General features: G+C 36.2%; 1 protein-coding gene across 5 annotated transcripts in view; it reads left to right on the top strand.

Moving 5' to 3' along the window:
* Positions 1 to 925: 925 nt before the first annotated feature.
* Positions 926 to 21,648, top strand: part of MRL1 (Pentatricopeptide repeat (PPR) superfamily protein) — a 51,193-nt gene continuing 30,470 nt past the window's right edge. For 2 of the 5 annotated variants that reach the window (XM_090008860.1, XM_090008857.1), the window contains exons 1-6: positions 928 to 1,400; positions 3,931 to 4,876; positions 5,023 to 5,236; positions 5,410 to 5,473; positions 5,585 to 5,729; positions 5,817 to 5,932. In XM_090008860.1, the coding sequence (XP_089864986.1) occupies positions 1,056 to 1,400; positions 3,931 to 4,876; positions 5,023 to 5,236; positions 5,410 to 5,473; positions 5,585 to 5,729; positions 5,817 to 5,932 (1,830 nt within the window). In that variant the 5' untranslated portion in view covers positions 928 to 1,055. Of the gene's footprint in view, positions 1,401 to 3,930; positions 4,877 to 5,022; positions 5,237 to 5,409; positions 5,474 to 5,584; positions 5,730 to 5,816; positions 5,933 to 21,648 lie in introns of all 5 variants that reach the window. The other 3 variants (XM_090008861.1, XM_090008859.1, XM_090008858.1) reach the window with 3 other exon arrangements.

Raw genomic sequence — 21,648 nt, 5'->3', positions numbered from 1 at the left:
GATCGAGAAAAGAGCAATAGAGTGGAATGGGAGTTTGAGTCCACTGCGAGCCGTGCAAACAACATTACTCAACCCAGCCCCTTAATTAAGCAAGCAGCCTCTATCTTAGAGAAGATGAAAAAGGTAACCTTTTCATCGTGACACTGCGGTTAGGCTGACTACTCTACTGTAAGCTACTTCTAGCTTCTATTGTGACATGGGCTTAGTATTGATATGAAATGATGACAAGCCAAATTTGGCTTAAAGAGATGCAATAGATGCAAAACTCTTTGGAAGAGAAAGATGAATAGATATGTTCTTTCCGGTTATTCTTAATCAATAAGTGTTGTTGTTGTTATTTAGCCGTAGAAAGATTTATTTAGAAAGTAATAAGTAATGTCTTTGACATTAGCTTCAACTGTAAACCCCATTTTGATAACCTAGGATCCCATTGAAATCCTCACAGGATTATGATTCCAAAGTTTACCATGGGGCCTTGAGATTCTCCACCAGTTGTAGGGTTTCGATATCATACTATTAAAATATCAAAAATATAGTTTTAACTTCGTTAAAGAATTTCGTATCCTATTTTTTGAAAAGGGTGTCGAACTCACGAGTCAGTGTCCTAGTCTCCATAAATCTTTATGACAGCTTTTGATAAATGCAATCTCATTTATCTCGCTCATGGAAAAATGTTGGCGAGGAAAATCTAGTGACAAATTATATACTTTTTCAACGAAATATCGAGTAAACATTGATACGTATACAAAATTTAAAAATAAAAAAATATACATAAAACCGTAAAGAAAACCCAAAAATATTAAAAAGTGTTTTCACGCATTAACAAAGAGATAAAAAACACGATAATTTGAAAAATAGGGGATATTTTGTGACATACAGACAAAAAAAGGTACAGAAGAAAAGATCACGCGGGGTCTCTCCCACAGTGTGGCTGATGAATCCTATCTGAACCTCTCCTCCTTTCTCCTCCTCCAATTCCCTCCTCTTTCCCTCCAATCCAAACCAAACGCGCCAACTCTCTCTCTCTCTCTCTCTCTCTCTCTGCGAGGGAAGCCATGGAAATGGGGTGCATTCCCAAACGCCAGACGCTCGCCCTCTGCCTCCCTTCCCAATTCTCCCTCCCAGCGCCCCGCGCCAGGGAATTCCTCCTCTCCGCTCGCTTCCTGAGCCCTCCGAATTCCCTCCGAACCCTCCCCGCTTTCAAGAAGAAGCTAGGGTTTCGACGGCCGCGGCGCCGCCTCTTCGCCTGCGAAGCCTCTCTTCTCCAGGACCCTGCCCTCGTCCTCGTCGCCGCCGCCGCTACTGTCGCCACCGCGGCCGTGATCCCTCTATACCTCTTCAACGTGCGTCGGCACAGCAGAGGCGGCTCGAGGGTTTCGGATGCGGCAGAATTCGCCGAGGTGACGTAACTGCAATTCGATCGTTGTGTGATGCTCTTCGTGAAAACTTTAACTCAAGAGAAATAGTAGAATTGGAGGTCAATGACATGCAGATATTTCGTTATTTTCCCTTTTTTCTGTTTTTTTGATGTTTCCATGTGTATCATTGCTAGAATCGGATTTAATCAAGTTGTAATTCTCGGTTGAATTGGTTGTCATAGAGTTTTAGATATCAAGGAATTCAAATGTGGTCGAATTGTGGTCTAGTTAAGGGGGGGGGGGGGGGTGGAATGGCTACATTTCCAATCAGAATTCAGAAGTCTTTTTGGTCCTTGTAAAAATGATGGATGAGATGTGTTGTTGTCACTATCAATGTAATTAGATTAGCTCAATATGGGAACTGAATAATCGATCAAAATGCAGAAACAGGAAAATTGCTATTGTTAGAGTTCAATTTAGGTTAGCCTGTTATCGAAATTGAAGAATCATTGAAATATAGAAACAGGAAAATTTTTATTGTTAGAGTTCAATGTAGTGAGATTAGCCCGATTGAAATGCAGAAAGAGGAAAATTGCTATTGTTAGAGTTCACTGTAATTTGATTAGCCCGTTATTGAAATTGAAAAATAGATTGAAATGCAGAAACAGGAAAATTGCTATTGTTAGAGTTCACTGAAATTTGATTAGCCCGTTATTGAAATTGAAGAATTGATTGAAATGCAGAAACATGAAAATTGCTATTGTTAGAGTTCAATTTCAATTTAATTAGATTAACTCGTTGTGGAAATTGAAGAATCGATTGAAATGCAGAAACAGGAAAATTGCTATTATTAGAGTTCAACTACAATATAATTAGATTAGCTCATTATGGAAATTGAAGAATCCATCAAAATACAGAAACAGGAAAGCTGCTATTGTTATAGTAGCAAGGGTTCCGGCATTGAAGGAAAAACATGGTGTTGGTTGATGTAGGAGCTGCAAGGTTATGGCTATTGTTTTGAACATACACCGGATAAACATTGTATTTGCTAGAAGGCTCTCCACTGAGATGCGAATGATTCATATTGATGAATTTTGGGTAGAGACTGATAAGTATAGGATTGTGTCTACTGTGAAATCATGTCAGGTTCATATCTGCAGCCTTGGAAATAGTTAGTTCTTATGAGCGGGGATGAATAATTACATGAAAACATCTTTGAAGGGTTAATAAGTTTTTTGTGTTGGTCAGTATTGCTGAGTAGAGGTAGTTCGGTTTACTCAAAATTATTGCAACAGCATAATGCATCACAATGTTCCTCTTGTCCAAGCATTTTGAGCTAGTTTTTGTGGTATTACAGTGTGCTCTTTGATGAAGTAAGAAAGTGAAGAAGAGGGAAGAAAACGGGGAGGGGGAGGGGGTGTGAGCAGGTGCAGTAGGGAAGTGGATATGAAATTCTAATATTCTTCTGGCTAAAGAGAAGTCATTCATCAGTCATGAAATAATAATGGATAAGTGTCTCGCTCTCTCTCCCTATATATATATATATATGAGTTTATCTAACATTAAACTAGTTGTGTTTGACATTAGATGCATTCAACTTATTGAAATAACCAAAATATTCTTAAAAGTAATTGCACTTTTTAAAATATATTACCACTTTTTGGTCTTAAAAAGTAATGTTGGCTTTTCAAATTGAATTTTGTAAAGTACACTTTTTACTTTTTGAAAAATGTGTTTGACTTTTTATTTCACTCCAAATCCAAAAGACTTATAATGCCCAAAAATGTAACCATGCAATTTAAAAAATGTCATTACTTATAATGATATTTTGGTCATTTTAATTAGTTGAATGCTACTAATGTTAAATACAACTAGTTTAATGTTAGATAAACCCTCTATATATATGAATCGGGTCCATAAGGGTCCATTTGCATTTTATATTTTTGCTTGTTATTTTGGTCATTGTATTGGGATTATTGTATCTCATCCACATTTTTAGGATAGGTTTCATCTTTTGAGAAGGTTATCATAATAAGTAGTTTGATTACAATTAAGAAACCTTCATCTTTAAAAGGACGAGAGATCTAGATGTCATATCAGAGGGTTGAGTTATGAGATATATTCCAATTTTTAAAGTTTTCAGTTAATTTCCTGTTATTTCTTGCATTTCCTTTCAATTTCCAGCTTTTTTCTAGATATTATTAGATATTTTTAAATAAATTCGTTGTTGAGTAGATTTCCTCGTAAGTCCAGTGTCAGATTTACATCAGTTTCATAAATAAAACTTATTGTTGAACTACTATTCTATGCTTTCGGCAAATTTCTTTTGTGTCTTGGTCTGTGATTCCTGGTTCTTTTTCTGTATTTTGTCATGTTGTTTAATGACATTCAATTAAACCTTATAGTTAGCTGCTTCTGTACTCTCCTGTTTGACAATTTTCTGTTATATGTTGGTATGATCCTGATCCTTTTTCTGTATTTGCGGTGTTGTTTAAGTGAAGTCCTTTTTTCCCATGTCATTACATATTTACATGTCTACTTGAAGCTTCTAATATTCATGCTTATTGTATAGTTTTCAGTTCCACAGGACTTGGATGTTCAGGCTACACTTGCCTCCAGAGAATCTGAGGGTGTCACAAGGATTATCCTGACTGCAGGGGAAAATAACATGCATGGGAACCCTGATATGCAAAATTTTAGCCACAAAAAGCTGGAAACTAGCACCTCCATTCAGGATTCTGCTGAGGAAATGCGCTACACTAAAGACCCTTTTTTGTATTCTGAAGAAACATCTATATCAGAATCTAAAACAGATGAAAATGAATTAAGGCAGGAAGAAAGAATGTATGGGGAACAATTACTGAAACCTAGTTTTGATGTTTGCACTTCAACTAATGCCCACTATTCTGATGAAGTCTTGGAGCAGAGCACACAGCTTATAATATCCAGGGATTCAGGTGAATTGGATTCCAATAGTTTGTTAATTACCGAAAAAGATCTTTCGGTATACGGTCCAGAAGAAGCAAAGCAAGATGGAGCTGTATCTGGATTAAGTGGCATGCCAGTTCTTCAGCATATGATGTCTAGGGATTCAGGTGAAGTGGATTCCAAAAGTTTGTTAGATGCCAAGGAAGATCTTTTGGTAGATGGTCCTGAAGAAGCAAAACCAGATGGAATTATATCTGGGTTAACTAGCATACCAGTTCTTAATTCTTCTCCTGATACTCTAGAGACTACTGTTGCATATACCAGTTCTGCCAACAGACCACAGCATGGAGTAAGTGAAGGAAGTGAATCACAAGTTCATGATATGAATGGATTCCCTGGTGGATTTTATAGAGCAGATTCTGTTATCATTTCTGAAGAAGACAAGCTTGTGGTAAGGCCTAGATCGCATGTTAAAGTTTCAAGTCCTATGGGCTTCCATATCAATAATGGAAATGGATTTTCCCCACTACATAGGCATCACCAGCGCAAAGGAGTAAAACAGTTAGCACATGATTCATTACTCGCTACAGGTTATGCATGACAAACGTATGCTAAGAAATTGTCTTAATTGATTTATCCTATTATTTTCTGTTTTGGAGTTATCATTTCCATTTGTGTGCTGGCAATGAGGTATCTCAATGTTCATGTTTTCACTGAATGGGATCTTATAAATCAGGTAATTTGATCAAATTTTCAGAAGCCCCAGAAGGAAATGTCCTTGTCTCTAGTGATGAACAGGACTTTGCCAGTGAGAGCAATGGTAGTTTTATCCATGCTAAAGATGGAAGGGATCAACCTAGTTCTCATCTGCTGCTTGAGATCCAGGACAAAGATGAAAGCAATCTATCTAAGTATATGAGCATGTATAATCGTCTGTTGAGGGATGGAAGGTATTGCTCTTCTTCTTGTGTGGATCCAATTCATTGGCTGTTTGAAAGCAAAAAATATGGAAAGTGAAACACTTACCTTTGATGTGTTCAATTGTCAGCAAATGAACATAAGGAAACACCTTGTTCACCTTCTACACCATCTATTCATCTTCTTCAGTTCATTTTTTTATTAGGTTAAGTGAGTGTGTAGGATTGCTAGAAAACATGAGAAGGAAACACCTGCTCGATATGGACAAAGTAAGGCTATTGCACCTTGACCTTTATTTTTTATTCTATATCTTGTTAAGTGGGATATCATATGACATACATGTATATATTTGATGAGTTCATTTTCTGAACTTCTTTCAGATCTATCACACAAGATTCTTGATGGCCTGTAAAATCCAAAGGGCTGTAAAGGAGGCTTTCCATTTTGTCAAGCTGATCAAGAGGCCAAGTCTGAGCACATTTAACATGCTTATGTCTGTGTGTGCTAGTTCACAAGATTCTGGAGGTAACATTATATTTTTTTTAACAATGGTTCTTATTTTTGTCAAAACACCTGACCGTCTAACTCTCTTATTTTTCAAATGCTCAATAGGAGCGTTTCAGGTTTTGCCACTTGTTACAGAAGCTGGACTAAAAGCTGATTGCAAGCTTTACACAACCCTAATATCAACTTGTGCTAAAAGCGGAAAAGTTGAGGCCATGTTTGAAGTATGATTTTTTCTAGCCTTAGTCCCCCGAAGAGTAGGTGTTGCCTTTTATTTTAGCCGGCTATAATTCCAAATCCATGCTGCAGTGGACTAGTTCTTGTTGACATTATGGCCACGATTTTTCTACACTGTTTGTGAGATTATACATTGAATTGCTAAATGCTGTTAAAAGGCTTGAGCTTTTTGTTTGCTTTAGGATTGTCTCTCCATTAATTTTCAAATCATGACCAACTTGAAATGCATATGAAACTGGATACCTGGGCTTGATGCTTTGAAATTAGGATGAAATGTATGGTGATTGCAGTCATTCACTCTCTGACTTGCTATGCTTGATGTGATCATTCAACATGCTTTTGAATTGGGCCAGAGGGGAATCAGATGTCTTGTGAAACCTATAGTTACTATAGGTTAGTTGTTAAATTGTAAATTGCACACACACACACACACACACACACACACACATATCTAATATAGCAGTGTTGTGAAAAGCGTTGAGGTGTAGCGAGGCGCTCCACCAAAAACCGAGGCGAGGCGTAAAGCGTAAGCCTCAAATTTTTTTTTGAAAACTTTAAAAAAATTTAAAAAAATATCTAAAAATATAAATAAATAAATAAATGCTTTATTGATGAAATAACAACCAATAAGAAATAGAAAATCTCAAATAAGTACTAAAAAATATGAGATTAACATATAAAAGTAACTAAAAACTGATTATATAACTGGAAAATATATGAGATTAACCAACAAAAGTTAAAATATACTAAGAAACTGATTACATAACTGAAATAACTGGAAAATATATGAGATTAACCTACAAAAATTAAAATATATGAGATTAGTCTAAAAAATATGAGATTAACTTATAAAAGTAACTAAAAAACTGATTACATAATTGGAAATATATGAGATTAACCAACAAAAGTTAAAATATACTAAGAAACTGATTACATAACTGAAATAACTGGAAAATATATGAGATTAACCTACAAAAGTTAAAATATATGAGATTATTCTAAAAAATATGAGATTAACATATAAAAATAAGTTACTTTTATATGTTACTTTAAGTAACATATAAAAACTGATTACATAACTGAAAAATATATGAAATTAACCAACAAAAGTTAAAATATACTAAGAAATTGATTACATAACTGAAATAACTGAAAAATATATGAGATTAACCTACAAAAATCTTGTTAATTATGTCTTAGAAATCTTAATTTTTTTTTTGCGCCTCATGCCTCAGGCTTGTGCCTTGAGGCACAGAGGGCCGTGCCTCAAGGTGAGGCGCCCCTTTTGCACCTCAAGGCACGTTTTTGATAACATTGTAATATAGTATACATATACATATATATACATATATACGCATATATATGTATTTATATATATAATTATTATATATATTGTGTGTATATATAATATAGAACCAAGTCAATTTTGAGTTGACTTGATCCTCTTCCTCTCCCTCTTATGTATATAAATAGGGGTCTCCCCCCTTTGTAAAGACAATGCTTCTTGCATTTTTGTTTTTCAATAAGATTATTAATTTTTTTATCCTTTGTGTATGCCTTTAGTGGCACTTGTGATTGTGCCCTTAGTGGCATTTGTGCTTGTGCATTTTGTGCTTGTTGGTGGACACTTTGTTCATGTTTGAAGGTGTCCCACATTTCTTTATATGGTATCAGAGCTTGGAAGCATTGAAGCTCATTTGAAGACTCTTATTCAAAGTGTTTGTGATCTTGCAAGTGCTTGAGTGATCGTATGAACCATTGGTGGAGTGCTTGTGCTTGCTTGGTGAAGTGCTCGTGTTCCTCATATTGCCTTTTTCTCTTCATCTTCTCTCCTTATCTTTTTCTTTCTCGCCTCTTTCTATCTCTCTCAGCCCTTGTAACAATGGATGACAATGATAATGTCACCATTAAACCCATAAAGCTCAATGATTTCAATTATGTAACATGGACTTCTATTATGAAGCACTTTATTTGAGAAAATGGTTGTGAGGACTAGTAGATGGACACGATCCAGAACCTAAGCTAGTTTTCACTAAGGTAGAAGGTGATAAAGAGGTACCTCTAACCGAAAATGAGAAGACAAAAACTTTAATCACTTATGAGAAGAAGTGGAAGGAATGGAGGATGGCACTTGCCAAGATTATGTCTTGGCTTATTAGTAGTGTGAATATTAAAAAATGTTCAAGTCTTGCTAAATTTGAGCAAGCTAACAAGGCTTGAGATTATCTTAAGATAATATATTCTCTTAAGGATATTGCACATGTGTGCAATGTAAAAGATAGAGTTCGGATTATGATCCAAGGGAATAAAACTATTAAGGAATACTATAATGATCTATCCAAACTTTAAGAAGAATTGGCTCTTCTAGAGCCAAAATGACATTTTCTCGAAGATATAGAACTCTGCCAAAAACAAATGGATGCAGAGTATTTTTATTAATTTATCAATGGCCTAAGACCGGAATTTGAATCTATAAAATCTATTCTTCTCCTTAGAGAAAAAGTTCCCTCTATTGAAGATACCATATAAGAGTTGAGTATGAAGGAAAATAGATTAAAAAGGCGTGTAACCAAAAGTGAGTATGACTCAATCTTGGCCGTCTCTTGACCGAGAAATTACATACGTGCATATAAACCACCTTGTAGAAGATTGACCGAGCCCTAGAGGGAGACGAGAAGAGAGAGAGAGAGAGAGAGAGAGAGAGAGAGAGAGAGAGAGAGAAAGCTGCACAGAAAATCGAGAGCATCGTAATGTTATTAGGGCCTCTCTCTATGTTAAATAGAGAGAGGCTTAAAACATAATTACAAGAAAGCCCCATTATAAACGTAAAATTGCAAAAAGCATCTTACTATAAAATTACTTTACTTAAAACCACTTATTCTCAACACTCCCCCTCAAGCTGGAGCATAGATATCAATCATGCTCAGCTTTTCACAACATTTTGAGAAATTTGGTCTGGCAAGAGGTTTTGTGAACATATCTGCAACTTGGTCTTCCGACTTTAGATACTTGGTAGTGATATGACCAGCTTGAACCATATCCCTTACATAGTGACAATCAACTTCAATGTGCTTTGTTCTCTCATGAAATACAAGATTGTTCGCTATATATGTTGCAGCTTTGTTATCGCACATCATGGTCATGGGAGAGGAAACCTTCACCTGAAGATCAAGAAGAACAGTACGAACCCACATCAATTCAGCAGCTGTTTGGGCCATAGCCCGATATTCTGATTCTGCACTCGACCTAGAAACCACATTTTGTTTCTTACTTCTCCAAGAGATCAAGTTGTCTCCCAAGAACACACAAAATCCTGTGGTAGATTTTCTATCCACTACAGATCCTGCATAGTCAGCATCAGAATAGGCCACTATCTCTAGAGGTCCACCTTTCCTGAACAATAACCCCTTTCCAGGGGAAGATTTTAGATATCTGAGAATCATAATAGCTGCATTCCAGTGTACCTTAGTTGGTTTGTCCATAAACTGACTAACTTTACTTACTGCTAAAGCAATATCCGGCCTGGTCACAGTTACATACAGTAGTTTCCCTACTAGGGAGCGATAGCTTTTGCTATCAACTAGTTTTGACCCTTCTTCAAACAACTGAACTTTATGGTCCATGGGAATATTTGCTGGTTTAGCTCCCAACATTCCTGTTTCCTTTAATAAGTCAAGAACATACTTCCGTTGAGACAAAACCATCCCTTCACGGCTCCTGGCAACTTCTATACCCAGAAAATACCTGAGTGAACCAAGATCTTTTGTAACAAAGTGTTTTTGAAGATGAGCCTTTGTGGCTTCAATAGCTTTCACATCATCGCCTGTAAGAATGATGTCATCCACATATACCACCATAACAACTATGCCAGAGCTAGTTTTCTTTATTAATAGTGTATGATCCGCTGCTGACCTATTAAAGCCAAAACGTGACATCACTTCAAACAATTTTTGAAACCATGCACGGGGACTTTGTTTCAAGCCATAAATCGCCTTTTTCAATCTACACACCTTCTGACACTCCCCCTCAACCTCGAATCCTGAAGGTTGTTGCATGTAGACAGTCTCAGATAAGTCCCCATATAGAAATGCATTTTTCACATCTAATTGGGACAAGCTCCAACCATGCTGAACAGCTACTGAGAGAACAAGACGAATGGTACCCATCCGTGCAACCGGAGAAAAGGTTTCAAAGAAATCAATACCATATGTCTGAGTATACCCTTTGGCTACTAATCTGGCCTTGTACCTTTTAAGTGAACCATCCGATTTGTATTTGATAGTATATACCCATTTACATCCAACAATGTCAGCATCCGCTGGGGAATCAACTAGATCCCATGTATGCTGAGATAGTAAGGCATCCATTTCTTCTTGCATAGCCAGCTTCCATCGAGAATCAAGCTCTGCCTGCTGATAGTTCAAAGGAATAGTTTCAGCAGATAAAGCTGAAATAAAAGATTTCATCTGATTTCCAATTCTAGCTTCGGAGACAAACTGAGAAATGGGATATAATGTACATTGTCGTATCCCCTTTCGTAGAGCAATCGGCCTGTTATCATCATGAAGATCACTATTGTCAGTAGAACGTACCTCAAGGGAAGAAGATGGAGGCGCTTGTGGAGGTGGAACTCTACGCACATATACCAATGGAGGATTATGAAATCGGGAAGAGGATGAAGTGTGGTTCGGGAATGAGGGCACGGATTCCAAAGGAAAAGGAGGTATAGGTAATGGACAAGATTCAGTGTGATCAACCTGCAGCGGGGAACCGGTACTAGAGTAATATGGAGTGGATTCCAAGAAAGATACATCCGCACTGACATACTCTCGGCGAGAAGTAGGATCATAACATCGATATCCCTTTTGATTTTTGGGATAACCGATAAATATGCATTTTGTAGCTTGAGCAGCTAATTTATCACGGTCAGGACCAAGTTTGTGTACAAAACAAACACATCCAAATACTTTGGGCGAGAGGGAGAAGAGGGGGGTATTGGGTTTTAGGATATGAATTGGAATTTGATCACCCACAGAAGAGGAAGGCATGCGGTTGATCAGATAGCAAGCAGTTGTAATTGCATCTCCCCAGTATAACGCAAGAACATTGGATTGAATCATAATGGTCCTGGCAACATCAAGTAGGTGACGATGTTTTCGCTCAGCCACCCCATTCTGTTGAGATGAATAGGCACAAGAAGTTTGTGGTTGGATGCCATTATCTTGGTAAAACTGTAACAAATTGTGTGATTTAAACTCGAGAGCATTATCAGTGCGAACAATCTTGACACTAGATTCAAACTGAGTTTTTATTTCAAGAATTAAAGATTTGATAATACTGGGAACTTCAGATCGTTCCTTTAGTAAAAACACCCATGACAACTTAGAGAAATCATCAACAATAACTAAATAGTATCGACACTGAGTCCTAGTAGGAATCTTACTAGGACCCCATACATCTGCATGAAGAAGTTCAAAGACTTTATTACTAGACTGACTCTGACTCGAAGGAAACGAACTTCGATGATGCTTGCCCAGCTGACATGCTTCACACTGGAAGGATGTGGTGGAAGAAATCTGAGGAAAAACCAAACGGAGCTTTGACAATGAAGGATGACCAAGACGACGATGCCACTGAGCAGGACTGAATGAATGTTCCACTGCAGCATGAACAGTACCCATTGGATGATGTAGGTAGTAAATTCCATTTTCTTCATAGCCTCCACCAATCTTCTTCCCCGTCAGCAAATCCTGAAAATGACAACCCATTGGATCAAATATTACTCTACAGTTTTGTTCTTTTACAAGGCAGCTAACAGAAAGTAAACTTTGAGGAAATTTTGGAGCATGAAGAGCATTTTTCAACTGTAATGAGGAGGATATAGAAATATTTCCCTGACCAACAACCGGGGAGGTGCTCCCATCGGCTAATGAGACTCCAAGCTGGGCCTTAATACCCTTTAGTTCTGAAAAGACAAGTGAATTTCCACACAAATGTCTGGATGCACCAGAATCAATAATCCACTTACTGTCAGTCGGATGAAGAAGATTTCCGGTTGAATAGGCAACACCAGCAATAGGAGAGGTAGAACTCAAAGGACGAAGAGCTATCAGCTCATCGTACTCAGCACGACTGAGGGTGATACTACTGTCACTTGCAGAGATATTTTCTTGTGCCTTTGTTGCCTCGAGAGTAGTAACATGTGCTTTAGGAGCATATGACTTTGATGAAGAGGAGGTTGGTCGACCATGCTTATCCCAGCAACGATCTTCTAAATGTCCAGATTTTTCACAGAATGTACATTGAAGCTTTCCTCTGCCGCCCATACCTCGTCCACGACCTCGTCCTCTGATGTTCTGAAGATTTCCACGTCCATAACCAGATGAGACAACCAAGGCAGATGACTGAGTCACAGGCTGAGAATGTGGAAGAGATATCGCAAGTCTGCTCAGACGATTATATGCCTCAGCAAGAGTAGGTACATCCGAACCAGTCAACATTTGGACTTTGGCAACAGAGAAATCTGAAGATAAACCTGTAAGAAACCTGGCAACCATAGTTTGTTCTTGATGATCCTTTTGTTTCGAACAACAGAGGGGTCTGTGAGCATTAAGTCTTTCAAACGCAGCTTTTACAGAGGCATAGTACTGGGCCAAGGTTTGATCTCCCTGCTGTAAATTATATATTTCTTGTTCGACTTGTAGGATACGACTCACATTAGTCTCTTGTGAGTATGTATCTCGGAGATTGTCCCACATCTGTTTAGCTGTATTATAGTAAATTAAACCATCTGCAATATGGGGTTCGACACTATTCATAATCCATGACATAACTATGTCATTATCTTCATCCCATGTAACATATTTTCCCACCTTTTCAGTGGGTTCCACTTCCAACAAGATATGTTTTCGACGATGTCCAGATACCGACATCATAAATGTTCTGGACCACCTGGCATAGTTAGTCTCATTCAACCTAACAGACGAGCCGTACGAAAATGGATTGGCAAATGCCTTATATTCTCCAATATTTTCCAATTTTGAATCACATTTCGAAGTTTCAGCCATACTTCTAATTTCAAAACAAATAGACAGCCTCCAATCAGAAACAGGGATAACCGTGTGTTACACTCACACACCAACTGATAATACAATCAGCAACTGTTCCCACACGAACAAAACAAAACAAACCCCACGACAGTAGTGAGCAGCAGCCCACAAACAGAAAACAAAATTTCAGCACATCAGTGAATCACGACTAACAGAACTTCATAACACCACTACGTGTTGGAGTGCTGTTTCCAAAAAAAAAAAAAAAAAAGTCATGACATGACACCACAAAAAAAACACTCAGGACCCAAAAATCAAGGTATCACGGCTGAGATAGAAGCACTGATTTCTTTTAAACATTCTCAGCAGGTTAGAAGGCAAAGATAGTAACCCACAGAAACTGACGTGGGTCAGTGCACACTGTACCGATGTCCACGATATCAAGATCTCACGCAAATTAAAAAAAATAGGGCCCCAACCATATGTAGAACCACCAACAGCAGGAAAACTCCCAACAGCAATCATCCACGATATCAAGATCTTCACGAAAGAAAAAACAACAAGGCCCCAACTATATGTAGAATCACCAACAGCAAGCACACGCCTAACAGCAATCAAACTCCCAGCGTGGGTAGTTACCAGAATCACGGCAGGAACTACCAACGATACAAAATCCACAGCAGGCATCCACGACCAGCAGCATGCCCAGATCTGTCATCAGATCTTTAAAAAAAATAATTTAAATCGCTGACCTGATTAGAAAAACTACACATTGGATCGAGGTTTGATCACGCTCAAGAAAGCCTCCACGATCGACTGTGCTTTGATCTCACTCGATCACGCACCCACGTCACAGTCGATACCAACGTCACAGTCGATCACGCTTCCACGATCGGCCAAGCTTTGATACCATGTAGAAGATGGACCGAGCCCTAGAGGGAGACGAGAAGAGAGAGAGAGAGAGAGGGGGGAGAGAGAGAGAGAGAGAGAAAGCTGCACAGAAAATCGAGAGCATCGTAATGTTATTAGGGCCTCTCTCTATGTTAAATAGAGAGAGGCTTAAAACATAATTACAAGAAAGCCCCATTATAAACGTAAAATTGCAAAAAGCATCTTACTATAAAATTACTTTACTTAAAACCACTTATTCTCAACACACCTCATTATAGAAGACAAGGCAATGACTATGATAAAAGGTGTAATGAAACAAAGTGTGCACAAATACAATGCCACTAAAGGGCTACAAGGTGCACAATCACAAAAGCCACTAATGGGCACACTCACAAATGCCACAAAGGACAAACACAATATGTAAAAATAATAATTTATTGAAACCTCACAAAAATGCAAGAAGCATTCTTGAAATACAACGGGAGGGGATCACCTCTATTTATATACAAAAGAAGGGAGAGAAGGAGATCTCAAAAAAGCTCTCTAACGGTCACAAAAAGAGTCGTTGGAGCTTGCTCCAACAACTCTTTTGACTAGTCAAACTCTAGTTCAAAAATGAACTAGAACAAAGTTCTAGTTCAAAGAGAACTAGATAAAATAAAATAAAAAGAAAGAAAAAATAAAGAAATAAAAACTATATACATTAAAAGAATATATATACACATATAGAAAAAATATATATGTATATAATATATATACACACTCGTATGTACATATATAAATACACATATATTTTATATATACATCTATATAACATATGTATATATATATATATACATATACAATTTAACACTCTCCCTCAAACTTACGGTATAACAACCGAAAGTTTGTCTAAAAGGAAGTGAAACCTGGGAGTAATGAGAGGTTTGGTGAAGAAATCTGCTAGATGATTTTCTGAAGTAACATAAGGCAGATCAGTAGTCCCATGTAGATGCTCATCTTGAACATAATGACAATACATTTCTATGTGTTTGGTGCGTTCATGAAAAGTGTGGTTGTTGACAATGTAAATTGCACTTTTATTGTCATAGCACATGCGTGATGCGTTGGTCACTTGAACTCCTATATCTGCCAGCAATCTCCTGAGCCACACCACCTCTATCGTGGTGGTTGCCATGACCTGATACTCAGCTTGAGTTGACGAAAGTGAAACCTTTTGTTGCTTTTTACATTGCTATGAAATTAGAGATTTACCTAGAAAAACACAAAAACTAGTGGTTGAGTGTCTGTTATTTGGATTTCCTTCTCAACCAGCATCAGTATAAACAATGAAATCTAATTTAGAAGAAGCAGACAAAAAGAAACCTCGAGAAATAGAGGTCTTAATATATCTAATAATATGCAAGACTGCTCCCATGTGAACATAAGTGAGAGCGTGTTAAAATTGACTAGTTGTGTGTACAATGTGTGCTATTAGGTCTAGTAATTAAAAGGTAAGAGAGAGCTCCAATAAGCTGTTTGTAAGGAGTAAGATCTTCAAGAGGTTCTCCATCGTCAATTCACATATTGGTGTTAACAATTTCAGGAGTGTCAACTCTCTTATCATTCGTAATGCCAGACCTAAAAACAATTTCAAAAGCAAATTTAGACTGAGATAACAGATACTCTTTAGGATAGTAAGCAACTTCAATTCCTAAGAAATATTTTAAAAATCACAAATCAGTCATTTTAAAATGTTTTTTGAGAAACTTTTTAATATTTTCAACTCCTTGTTTGTCTCCTCCAGTGATGATCATGTCGTACACGTAGAGGAGAAAAATAATTATACTTGCATTAGACACCTTAAAAAACAATGCAGTGTCTGTCAAATAATATTTGAATACAATATCAAGCATAACTTGACTAATCCTATCGTACCAAGCTTTAGGTGCTTATTTAAGGCCATAAAAGACTTTATCCAGATGAAAAACTTTATCCTTAGGGATATTTATATCAGGCGGTGCCTCCATATAAACTTCTTCAATTAGGTTTCCATTAAGAAAGACATTTTCAACATCCATTTGAAGGATAAACATTTTCTAATTGAGGTTAAGGCAACTAGGGTCCTAACAGTGGTCATTCTAGCAACATGAGCAAAAGTTTATTCATAGTCTATGTCGTATTCTTGATAATAACCCTTACGATTAATCTGACTTTATATCTTTCAAGCGTTTCATCATTCTTGGTTTTAACCTTATATACCCACCTACAACCTATAGGTTTCTTTTTTTATGGTATATCTTAAATGATTCAAGTTCTAGCCTTCTCTAGAGTTTCTAATTCTACCCTCATGGCTTCAACCCACTCAAAATGTTCATTGGCTTGAGCATAGGTTGAGGGTTCTATACATGAATGAATGTCTTGTATTTGGGAGAAAAGGAGTCATAGGACACAAACTTCTCGGGTGGTTTAGAGATCCTAGATGACCTTCTGGTTTGTTCTTTATATTGATCAAAGTATTTTTCCAGTGCACATGAGTGATTTGAATCCCTACGCCTAGAATATTGCAAATAGTTATTATGCTTATGGGTTTGCTCTTCATCAATCACGTCATCATGACCATTGTCAAGGTCACCTTCTATTATATTTCGACTATTATCAAGGTCACATTCATGATCATAGTCATTATGTTATGAAACAAAGTCAAATAAAAAGGAATACTTAGTTACTTTCTTAGTATTTTCAAAATCAAAGAATTTTTTATTTTCTAAGAAAGATACATTTCTCAAAACGTATAATTTTTTATTTTTTAAATCACACCTATAGCCTTTTTGGTTTTCTGCATAACCTAAGAAGACAAAGGGATGACACAAGGACAACGTTTATCATTTTTATCAGTAAAAACAAAACATTTACATCCAAACACTTTTAGTCTAAAAAAACCAGGAACTAATTTAAAAAGTTTTTCAATTGGTGTTGTGTTTTGCAAAGAATTAATGAGATATATAGCAGTCAATGCAACTTCAACCCACAAATCTTTAGGCACTTGATTTGCCATTAGCAAGGTTCTGGTGGTTTCCATAAGGTGTTTGTATTTTCGTTCTGCCAAACCATTTTGTTGTGGTGTGTGTGGACAAGATCTTTGATGTGTGATGCTATGCAAATTTAAATAATCCTTAAATTTCTTTGATAAAATTTCTTCCCTTGAATCAGTACGAAAGATATAAATCTCATTTCCAAACTTATTTTTAACCAGGTTATGAAATATTTGAAAATGTGTAAAAACTTCATATTTATGTTTAAGAAAGTAAATCCAGGTAAGCCTAGATAAATCGTTAACAAAAATCACATTGTATGCATAACCACCTTTGGATAAGACTGATGATGGGCCCTATACATCTAAATGTATTAAGTCAAGCGGTCTAGAAGAAACAAAGGTTCTTTCATGAAATGGTAATCTCTTCATTTTCCTAAGAATACAGTCTTTACAAGTAAAATTTTCAAAATTATAAATTTTTTCTAAACTTAGAAAATATTGGATTTTAGATGCATGAGGATGGCCAAGTCTTTTATGCCATAAATCCAAATCTAATTTCTGAATATTATACCAAAAAGTATCCTTGGGTATTTTCAAAAAATGGCGATTTTGCACCAAACGACAATTAGAAGAGAAGGAGACATTACATCCATGGTCTAAAATTTGAGAAACTGATAAGAGGTTTAAATTTAATTTGAGAATATATCTAACTTTTAGAATAGTAAAATTTTTGAAATTTTGCAAAATATTTTCAAAATTTTCTACTTTTTTTTCAAGAGATGCACCATCAGCTGTAAAAACATTTGACATGCTTGAGTTACTATGATATTCAGATAAAATATTACTATTGGAGGTCATATAAAAAGAAGCGCCAGAATCAGGAAGTCAAGAAATTTTACCAGGATTGGTGAAGGATGAGACTGCAACTCCAGTGGATGTCTCATGTGAAGAAGATGCCCCTTTGAGTAGTGGTTGGAGAATTTCCATTAGTTGAAACACAGATACGAGTGCATCATGAGTTTTGTCATTGGATTCTTGAGGAGAGCCAACCGAAGCCACCTTCTTTTCTTTGCTTGTTCTATACTTTGGACATTGAGGTCTAATGTGACCCGGTTCATGACAATTATGACATATAATCTTTTTCTTGTCATACTCATTGCTTTGCTTACAATAAAGCTTATTTTCATACTCATTCACTTGTTTCCATTGAGGTGATTGATAGATGTTCTTGTAATTGCCCGGTCTAGAGTCAACAAGAACACAGTCATCTTCATTCTTCAAAGTATGCCCTTTAAGCCTATTCTTCTCCATAGTTAACTCTTTAATAGTGTAACAATGGAGGGAATTTTACCTCTATGTAGGAGTGCCAATTTGGTACTTTCAAATTTCGGTCTCAATTCATTTATGAATTGATATAAATGTCCCACGTCAAGTTTTTTGCGGAGCTTAGGAGAATGCCACTTAGACTTAAGAAGAGATAACTCTTCCCAAAGTTCGGACAAGGCATTATATTATTCTCTAATACTCTTGTCTTTTTGGGTCATATTACGAACTTTGTTTTGTAAATTGCCCATATGTGCAATATCTTTAAGGGAATACATATTATTAAGGTATTCTCAAGCCTTATCGATATGATCAAATTTGGCAAGGCTAGAGCATTTACTAAGATCCATGCTATTGACAAAGCAAGCCATAATCTTGCCATGTCTTATTCTCCATTCTTTCCACTTTCTCTCATAAGTGGCTAAAGCCTTGGTTTTCGCATCATCTACGAGAGGTATTTCTTTTTCGCTTTTTACCTTGGTGAGAACTAGTTTATGTTCCAGATCGGAATCATCCACTAGTTCCCACAACCCCTTTCCTCAAAGGTGGTGCTTCACAATTGAAGAACATATTACAAAATTAGTATGGTTGAGTTTCATAGGTATGATGGTGACTTTTTCATGGGCATCCATTCTTAAAGGGGTAAAAGAGATAAAGAGATATAGAGGAGATGAAAAACGAGGAGAAAATAGAGAAAAAAAGCAAAACCATATGCACCACACCACAAACAAGAACAACGAGCCACTCTTGTCTTCAAAAGCACGATCACACGACCACTTGAATCACCAAAGAGCAAGAGGTACTTTTCTTGTTCTCACAAGCACGGAAAACGAGACAATAATCTTCAAAGATTCAAGAGCATCCAAGCTCTGATACCATGTAATGAAACAAAGTGTTCACAAATACAATGTCACTAAAGGGCTACAAGGTTCACAATCACAAAAGCCACTAATAGGCACACTCACAAATGCTACAAAGGGCAAACCCAATATGTAAAAATAATAATTTATTGAAACCTCACAAAAATGCAAGTAGCATTCTTGAAATACAATGGGAGGGGATCACCCCTATTTATATACAAAAGAAGGGAGAGGAGAGCTCAAAAGAGCTGTTAGAGCAAGCTCCAATGGTCACAAAAGAGTCATTGGAGCATGCTCCAACAACTCTTTTGACTAGTCAACCTAGTGTAGACTAGTCAAACTCTAGTTTAAAAGTGAACTAGAACAAAGTTCTAGTTCAAAGGGAACTACATAAACTAAAATAAAAAGAAAGAAAAAATAAAGAAATAAAAAATATATACATTAAAAGAATATATATATATATATACACACACATATGTATATATGTATATAATACATATACATACTCCTATATGTACATATATAAATACATATATATGTTATATATACACGTATATGCCATATGTATAAATATAACGGCTCCAATTGAAGAAGATGCTCCCTTAAGAGGGGTTGAAGAGCTTTCATTAACTGAGCCAAAGACATGCTTCTAATGGATGAATCTTGAAGTGTGAAAATATCAGTTGACTCTTGTGGAGAGCCGACAAAAGCAACCTTCTTCTCATATGCCTCTCTTAGTTTAGGACATTGAGGCCTAATGTGTCCTGGTTCATTTGGAAAAATGAAGAGATTACCATTTAATGATAGAACTTTTGTTTTATTTAGACAACTTGAGCTTGTACATTCGGATTTTTGAGGTCCAACACCTGTTTTATCCAAAGGTTGATATATATATATATATATATATATATATATATATATATTATGTCATATTTATGGATGATTTTACTAGACATACTTGGATATACTTCCTCAAGCATAAATTTAAAGTCTTTTTTCATTTTCAAAACTTTCATAAATTGGTTACAACTAAGTTTAAAAACAAAATCTTTATATTTCAGACTGATTCAGGGGGAGAATTTGTTTCAAATGAATTTAAAGATTATCTTAATCTACATGGCATCTCACATAAAAAATCTTGTCCTCACACATCGCAACAAGATGACTTAGCAGAAAGAAAACATAAGCACATCATTGAAACTTCAAAGTACTTTACTTATTGCTAGTCATGTGCCAAAGATTTGTTGGGCAGATGTTGTTTTAATCTCTATTTATCTTATAAAAAGAATGCCATCTTCTTCTTTACAAAATATTTGTTTTATTGAAAAACTTGTTAAACTCTCTTCAGACTATGCCAGATTGCAAGTCTTTTGGTTGCAAATGTTTTGTATTAACCAACAAAAATGACAAATTTTCACCAAGAGCTATTTCGTGTGCCTTCTTTGGTTATGCTGATAACCAAAAGGGATATCAGTGTTATGATCCTAAGAATGAAAAGTTGTATATTTTTAGAAATGTAACTTTTTTGGAAAAATAAGATTTCTTTGGTAAAGAGCAAGCTAAGGAAGTAACCAAGTACTTATTCTTATTTGACCTTGTTTCAATCAAGATGTTTGTGATTGTGAATATAATTTTGAAAATATTATTGAATCAAGAGATAGTGAGCCTCTTGATGAAGAGTCTTATGATGATCAATCTTGTATACAATACTCTAGATGGGGCCATAAAAAACCATCATGTGCACTTGAAAATTTTTCCAACTTGAGTGAAAAGGAACTGCAAACTAGGAAATTATCTAGAGTTTCACAACCTCCATCCAAATTTGTATCATATGACTCTCCTTCGTCCAAATATCAAGCATGCATAACTCTAATACATTCATATATAGAATCCTCATCATATACTCAGGCCAAAGATCACTCTGAATGGGTTAAAGCCATGAGGGTAGAACTAGATGCATTAGAAAAGGCTTATACTTGGTCTATCAAAGATCTTCTACAGGGAAAGAAACTCATAGGTTGTAAATGGGTATATAAGATAGTGATGGGACCCTTGAAGGATACAAAGTTAGGCTAGTTGCTAAAGGATATACATAAGAATATAGCATGCCTTTTGCACCTCAAGGCACGTTTTTTATAACACTGATTAAAAGTAATAATGAAGTGTTAAAAATTATGATCTAGCTTATAAAATATTTGATTCTTATGCACTTATGATTGCCTTACATGATGAATAAGATTGTTTGTTCATATATAAGGTATTAAGCATAATTTCTTATGGGAAGTCATTCACTTTAATAAATGTCTTTTATTGGTCTTTTGTGGGACAATAGTTATAATATTAGGTGTTTATGTTGTTGATCCTTTTTGTGGTACTTATGATTATGTTATTAGTCTCATGGCATTATTTTACATGCGCAGCGGAAGCGTGGTGGGCCCATAACCCACAGGTCCCAGGATCGAAACCTGGCTCTGATACCATTTGTAACGCCCTAAAATTTTAACCCAAATTTATGTGATTTTTTTTATAACAGCGGAAAGAATAACTAATATAGGGTTAAGCAT

Source organism: Nuphar pumila, chromosome 6 (assembly GCF_984573655.1).
Source record: "Nuphar pumila chromosome 6, dmNupPumi1.hap1.1, whole genome shotgun sequence".
NCBI classification, from domain to species: Eukaryota; Viridiplantae; Streptophyta; class Magnoliopsida; order Nymphaeales; family Nymphaeaceae; genus Nuphar; species Nuphar pumila.
The sequence above is the reverse complement of the archived record's forward strand: the minus strand, read 5'-3'. Positions and strand labels throughout refer to the sequence as shown.